Here is a 7805-nt window from a genome sequence, read left to right as displayed (position 1 = left end):
GTGATTTTATTAAGTATAAAAGTGGGATTTAAGTGGTTTTAAGTAATAACAGCCAGAACAAAGTAAATCACAAAGCAAAATAAAACAAAACACGCAAGTCTAAGCCTAATATATTAAGAAACTGATTAGAGATAATGTCTCACCCTCAAAGATGTTCCAATAAGCTTCTTTCACAGTCTAAACTCCTTCCTAGTCTGGGCCCAATCCTTTCCCGTGGTACAGTCTTTGTTAGATCCAGTAGACATCTCAGGTGGTAATCAGGGGTTTTCTTATGACTGGCCTCCCTTTGACCTGTTCCACCCCTTGTATAGCTTTGCCAAAAGGCGGGAATCTTTTGTCTCTCTGGGTCCCCACTCCTCCTTCTAAATGGAAAAGTACCAGATTTAAGATGAATTTCATTATCAGGTGACATGGTCACATGTCACTGTAAGACCCCTAGTCTCCATTCCCCATGGGCTGGCCCACACATACATAGGAAGGTTTTCAAATAACAAAAGCCATTTACAACTGATTGTTTCTGGAGCACCCTTAATGGCCTCCAGTTAATACATTTACATCAGTGATACATGTTTATATCTTATTCTCCTAACTCCAGATATAGAAATAATATGTGCCAACAAATAAGATGAACACACTTAGTAGATTACAAGTTTTCTAATGACACCATACAAAAGGGTATTTAGTGTAAAGCATATTCCAGTTATGTCATATTCATAAGCATACTTCCATAAAGCATATGGAGTGCAACATCACAGGATCGCCTCTGGATTCGGCCCTTGTGGGACCATGACTGGAGATTTTGTCCACCTCAAATGTCCACACCTCTAGCAGGACTTTGGCAAATTGGAAAGAGCTACAAGAACAAGCTGGTGGGGAGAGGTAAAAGGAGAGTGGTCTCCTGAGGGTATTGGAGGTGAAGAGGGGACTTGGCCCCCTCTGTAGGAACCTCCATGGGGCAGGGGTTTCTGAGAGCAGGGGGGTCTTCAACCTCTCTGGACAAAGCAGGAAAAGACCCGATGGCCTGCAGCTGGAGTCAGCAAAGGTCTGGCTCAGACTAATATGCAACCATTAAACATGGAGCCATAGGAACAACTGACCTGGGGCCGTAGTGGAGGCAGGAAATGCTGGGTGGATTCTGGCTCTGGGGTTTCCACCAGGGGGTCAGGTTGGGAGGTCACAATGGTCCCTCTTGCTTTTGAAATCTATGGGTCTGGGTATCTAGGTGCAGAGAAGCCCAGGGGTGTTTCTTACACCTGTAGTAGGGAGGGGGGAGGGTTAACCCCATCCACAGCCAGGCTGAGCGGGCACCAGAGCAGGGAGGAAACCCCCCGCCCTGATGTGGGCACAGCTGAGGCTGGAGGCTTCTCTAATCGGCATCTCCACCCCTGGGCCATCTGGGGTGAGAGATTCTGGGCAGCAGGGTACACATCCCTGTGGTTGCCAGGCCCTTTCCTCCCCTCCCTCCACCTGGTCCATATAAGCCCCAGGGCTCAGCCAGCAGCTCCGTGCCCATCGCTAGATGTCTCTGACAATGCAGCTCTTGATCCTCATCCTGCTTCTCGTGGCCTTCCTCCTTCCCCCTGGGTCTCAGGCTGGTGAGTTTCTTTAGGGGGGAATCAGGGCCCATGGGCAGCAGGACTCTCACCCCCCTTATGGGGAGTTGTGGGCAGTGTTTAGGGTCTCCCCTTGCTCCTGCTGGGGCCAAGCACCTGTATCGAACCCTGCATCCTCTCCTGAGTGTGGCTGGGGCTCTCACAGCAGGCCAAGGGGTTGGGTGGCCAAGCCCCCACAGGTTCCTTTGGGACCCCACTGCCAATCCATGTCCCAGACAGGGAGGTTGGCCATGGGGCTAGGCCACTGGGCTGGGACCCAAGAAATCTGGGACCACTTCCCAGATCTGCCCAGGATCTCTGTGGACAGGGATTTGTATGGATTGAGGATGGTCACCGAAATCCCTTAGGCAGGTGTACAAACAATCTCTCTGGGCCTCGGTTTCCCTATCTGTACAATGTGAAGAACAATTCAGCTTGTGTCTGGACACTGCCTGGGTCAGTGAAAGGCTTGGAGCAAGGGAGCCCCTGATCTCAGTTAGTTTCTGTGCAGGCCCTGGCATAATAGGGGCCCGGATCTCGGTCTATGTGCCACCCTCATGCAAATAACTGAAATTTGTTAAAGTTGAGATTTTCAAACACACTCCACACCTGGGTGGAGACTTCTTCAGAGGTGATCACAAAACGTTTTTTATTTTCCACGGGAAAAAACCCCAAGTGGTACTTTTAAATTTTCACCTAAATATCACCCAACACTGGGGGGAAAGAATCAGTTTCACCACAATAATTCAGACAGATTTGAGATGAGGCTTTCTGAGAAAAAAATGATGTTCATAAAATGTTTGGTGGGTCAGTCATATAGCAGCCGTGGCTGGTGACTGTGGGCTGATGGAGAAGAAGCATCCACAAGGGACCTGTCAGTGCCCTTCCAGGGGCTGCCTGGCCTAAGCTTGGGTGACTTCGGCCCCCAAAGCTGTTAACTCAAGGCAGTGGGATTACTGACCCACTCCTGATGCATTTGGCACCAATTCTCCACACAGCGAGGGCAGAGCTTCAGATTTACCCTCCGGCCCTTGGGGTGTCCAGTTTAGGGCAGACCTAAGAAGGGGGAAAGTTCAAGGCACAGGTTCTTTCCATGGAGGCCAAGCTTAGGATGTCAATGCTCCAATCTTGTTGGTCACTTTTTGGATTTCCATTTTTGTGGGGCTAGTCTTTTCACCACTGTTAGTGCTCTGCTTAGCCAAAGTCTTTCAGATTTATTCCGCTTCCAATTAACACTCGTTAGGTTGAAAATTACAGGTTTAATTTTATTTGATAGGAAAAAATGTACTCTCCAAATGAGTTACACCCAAAGCCTATGCGTCTAGGTGCCTTCCCAGAGCATATGGGTTAAGTCAGCACCTGCCAAACCACAGAACCAATATTTGTCTGACTTAGCAGCATCTGTTTTGAACAGTGGAAGGGAGGTCCAGTACCTCCTGCATATGATTTCTGGTGGAATTAATCTCAAATGTAGCTCCAAGGAGCAGTTCGGAGCACTGGCTAAAGTTTGTTTCCATTTGGTTAGCAGAAAATAATTGGCCTTGTTCCTCCTCCCAATGCTTTTTTAGAGGATCGGTGTTTAGTTCAAATTTGCTGGCCAGCTTTGCATATAATGTTCCATAGCTCTTGGCAATCTAGGTAACATTTGGAGAAATGAAAGCAGTAAAGGGTCAGGGATAGTGAAGGCAACAGGACTAAACGGATGGGAGACCGCATGTTTCCATTGCATACATTGCCACTGCTTCTTAATCTCTAGTGTGACCAAAGAGAAAATTGTTTTGGCGACCGAAAGCTTACAAATTGTCAGCTGAAAAGTGCCAAAAGCTGGGGGAAATGATCAGTTTGCCAAGAAAAATGCTGAAATGTCTGAGGCGACGAGATGCTTTCTGGGAGATTTTTCATTATCTAGAAAACCTGATTTTCTGTACAAAAAGAGTTGCGGGGGGGGGGGCAGCTTGGGAGCAGCCCTAGCTTGTTACTGTGGGTTGATGGAGAAGGTGAAATATCAGCAGGGGACATGTGAGTGGCGTTCTGGGTGCTACTGGCCCCCAAAGCCATTACCCACTCCTGGTGCATTTGCCACTGATTCTCAATCCAGGAAGGTGAGAGCTTTAGATTTACCCTCCGGCCCCATGGAGTGTCCAGTGTGGGGGAGAGCTCAGCATGGGGCAAAGTTTCTGGTACAGGAATCTCCCAGGGAGAGTATCACAGGGGTTGGGTTGAGGCTGTGCGGACTCCCCTTTGGGATGGGGAGATTGATCCCAGCCCAGCCCAAGGAGACAATGGGGTTCTTTATATGAATCTGTTCCCCCCCACCAGGTGATATCATCGGAGGACAGGAAGCCCAGCCCCATTCCAGGCCCTACATGGCTTATTTGGATATACAAACGGGAGACAATAGGTCTCAATGTGGAGGGTTCCTGGTGTCAGAGAACTTCATGCTGACGGCCGCTCACTGCAATGGAGAGTAAGCGCCTCTGTGCTGGGGATGTCGGGGCAGGTCGGACGTTAGCAGGTGATGGGGCAGCCGGGAGCTCTGGTGCCGTTGTAGGTTGCAGGGAAGGAGCAGTGAGTGTGACAGGCTGGGAGAGCAGAGCCCAGGGGTCTGATCTGCTCAGGGGGCATCAGCGTATCTCTAGGGGACTGTGCAAACCATGGTCCAGATCCAACAGTGGGTAAATCAATGGAGCTACGGCCATTGGCACCAGCTGGGTCCAGCCCCATTGACACCAATGAAGCTACATCCCATTGACACAAGCTGGGCTCTGGCCCAGTGTCCCAATTGGGGCAGGGAGGGGCTCACAGCCACAGGAGAGTTCTGCAGGGCTCTGGGGTGGGGGCACCTGGGCGTAGACCCCTGTTTGGATCTAGCTGGGAGGGGTCACCTGCCTGGAGCGGAGCTGAGACCCAGGGGACAAGGGGAATGAAGGAGTCTGAGATCACTGCCCTGTCCCCACAGGATCAGTACTTATGTCATACCATGTGCCCATCCCCCACCTCAGTACACTCCTGCCCCAAATGCCCATGTATTGCTCTTGGTTTTTACAGCAGGATCACTGTGTACCTGGGAGCCCATAACATTCAACAATGGGAACAGAGCCAACAGAAAATCCCTGTGCACTGCCAGATCCCCCATCCACAATACAACAGAGAGACCCGTAACAATGAAATCATGTTGCTGCAGGTACCGCCCCCATTTTGTCATCCTGCCCCAGTGACCGCACACTGCTGCAGGTACTGCCCCCATCCCATCTCACACTTCGGGAGGTACAACCCCCATCCAATCACTCCACCCCCATCACCTCACACTCATGCACTGGACACATCTCCATTTTCCTCTGTTAGGACATGTTGGCCCCTCCCAGCTCCACTCCCTGTGCTGATCTGGTTCCCCATTTTCCCTCACGTCCATGGCAGCTGTCACACAGCGTAGTGCTGAATAACTGGGTGCGGCACATCCCTCTGCCAAATGCCAACTCCAGGGTGAGGCCGGGATCCATGTGCAGCGTGGCCGGGTGGGGTCGGACTGGCTTGAACATAAGAACTGACATGCTCCGTGAGGTGGACCTGGAGGTCATGAGGGACAATGTGTGTGAGCTGTATTCTGGATACAACCCCTCAACGATGCTGTGTGTGGGGAAGCCCAGCATGCGCAAATTACCTTATCGGGTAAGTATCCTTCTGACCTAGAGGCTCCTTGGTTCCAGGAGGTCACTGCTGGGAGGGAATGGGGAGGTGTTTTCCAGGGCTAAATATCTAATTGTGCAGTGATCCCCTACCAACCTAGCCCCGCTTGGGAGACGAGGTGTTGATGCAGACATCAGATCAGCTCAAAGAGGTGAGGTGATCGTGAGACCAGCTCAGCACAGCTTCCACTAGCTTGGCCAAGTTCCATTATTATACATGGCTAATGACATTCCTTCATCTGAAACCCTGGCCAACACAATCCATTCCAACGCTACCCCAAACGCAAACCCCACCCTACACAAACCTACCAACGCTACACTAAACTCACCTCCCAACACAACCCTATACAACCCTACCTCAAACTCAACCACCCTCAACACAATCCTCCCAACCCTACCCCAAATGCAAACCCCACCCTACACAAACCTACCAACTCGACACTTAACTCACCCCTCCCAACGCAACCCTATCCAACTCTATCAAACTTAACCCCTGTCCTGTAAAACTCTCCCCAACTCCAACTCTCCCTAAACTTTACCAACTCTACCAAATCTCTACTAAATTAACCCCTGTCCTATCCAGCTCTACCCAACATACACCCTGTCCAACTAAACTCTACCCAAACTCATCCCTACCTACATCCACACAATTCAAACACTATCCAATTCAAACACAACTCTACCAAACTCTGCCTAACCCGTCCAAGTGCTACCCAAATAAACAAAAAAAAAAAAAAAGGAAACTTCCAAACAGAAAACTTTTTGGTGAAGTTGCCAAAGTTGAAAAAAGGCCATTTTCTTACACAAAACATATTTCTTTCCAAATATTTAACCATCTCAGCTCTCATGCAATCACATCTGTAGATAAAAAGTCATGCTAGAGAAGTTCAAGACATAATTGTGGTTATTCTTATTCCCTGGGTGATTCTGGTGGCCCCTTGGCATGTGACGGAGTGGCCCAGGGCATCGCTTCATATGTTGATGGGAATTTCTACCAACCAAGCGTGTTCACAAGACTCTCCACCTTCATCCCCTGGATCCAGAACATTCTGCAGAAACAGCACTAAAGTAGACACCCATTTTCCTGGCTCTTTGGCTGGCTAGACCAGCCATGGGCTAACTAGGCTTTGCGTGTGAAATGCAGATTATCTTCATTACTCTTAGAAAAATGCTATGAATTGATTGGTGTCAAAATGGATTGGGGCTGGGGGAAGCAGTCCGTAGATGTTGAGATAAAACCCCTGTGTGTCTCTGGGAGTTTTTGGACTCTCCTATGGGATTCTAGAGCAGGGATCAGATTCTCTCTATTAAATCCTATAGGATGGTGCAAAAAAGAAAAAAAATATAGAAAGGCTGGTATTGGAGCCAGTGCCCCCCCAGAGGAAAAAGGCCCAATGTCCCATTTCCCTCTCCCCATGAGCCATCAAGTCCCCCGTCCTGAGGTCCAAATAGAACTGCTACCCTCTGCAAGGGACAGGTCCCATATCTGACCTTTCCTATTCCTACTGATCCTGATCTGGACTATCATTCTGCCCTGTGCATGAAACCTTCACTCAGTCCACGTTGGTTCCTTGATACTCTTGAGTAAGCCCTCATTAACCTCTGCTTTCCACCCGGCACATGCCACTTGTGGTGCAATAAAACGCTTGATGCAGCAGCCTCTGTGTGTGTGTGTTTGGATGCCTGTCTGTGTCTGACTGTAACTGCTCTGCCTGGAGTTCACCTCACATCTGCACCTCATGGCCCCTGAATGCTGGACACAGCATTTGTTGCTACCCTGTTCCCTATCTCCTAGAGAGATCGACCCAGCAGGAATTCACCTCTTGTGGCAATAGTGCCCACTACTGTCCCAATGGGTGTACAACTCGGCGATTGTTGAACTTGATATCTTTTTTTGATATATGCAGCTTTGTTGTAGCCATCTGGGTCCCAGGATATGTTAGAGACAAGGTGGATGAGGTGATATCCTATTGCATCAATTTCTCTGAATGAGAAAGACAAGCTTTGGAGCTTACACTGAGCTCATCTTCAGGTCCTGGAAAGGTCCTCTGTGCATCACAGATCAATGCAAGGTGGAAACATTGTTTAGCATAAGAAGTTAACACTTATTTCAAGGGATCATAAAAGGTGAAGTAGCTGGTTAACATCTCTCCAGTCATAGGGGGAGAAAGAGGGTGGAAAAGGTGTGGGGAAAGGGGTTTAGTGGGCTACAGATTGTTGTAATAAGCCATGAATCCAGTGTCTCTATTCACTTCATTTTTTTTAGTGTCTAGCAAAGTTATGAATTTAAAGTTCATCTTTTCTAAGTGTTGTGCAGGTGTCCTTTGAGGATGAGGACTGAGAGGTCAGAGATGGAGTGATCATCTTGTGAAAAGTGTTCGTCCCCCGGTGATAAGGTGTTTTTGTCTTTCACCATTTTTCTTTGTGAGTTCATTCGAGTGTGGTTGTCCCATTTCACCCACCTGGTTGTTATTGGGGCATTTAGTGCACTGGATGAGAGAAACCACATATTGTGATGGGTATGTGT

General features: G+C 49.0%; 1 protein-coding gene across 1 annotated transcript; it reads left to right on the top strand.

Annotated features, from left to right (window-relative positions):
* Positions 1-1519: 1519 nt before the first annotated feature.
* Positions 1520-6345, top strand: LOC135887002 (cathepsin G-like). Its single transcript, XM_065414783.1, has 5 exons — positions 1520-1595; positions 3912-4059; positions 4641-4776; positions 5010-5260; positions 6198-6345. Exons 1-5 carry the CDS (start codon positions 1520-1522, stop codon positions 6343-6345), a joined length of 759 nt encoding a protein of 252 aa, XP_065270855.1.
* The last annotated feature ends 1460 nt before the right edge of the window (positions 6346-7805 follow it).

Source organism: Emys orbicularis, chromosome 12 (genome assembly GCF_028017835.1).
Source record: "Emys orbicularis isolate rEmyOrb1 chromosome 12, rEmyOrb1.hap1, whole genome shotgun sequence".
Lineage (NCBI taxonomy): Eukaryota > Metazoa > Chordata > Testudines > Emydidae > Emys > Emys orbicularis.
Note: the sequence above shows the minus strand (reverse complement) of the source record. Positions and strands in the feature narration are given on the sequence as shown.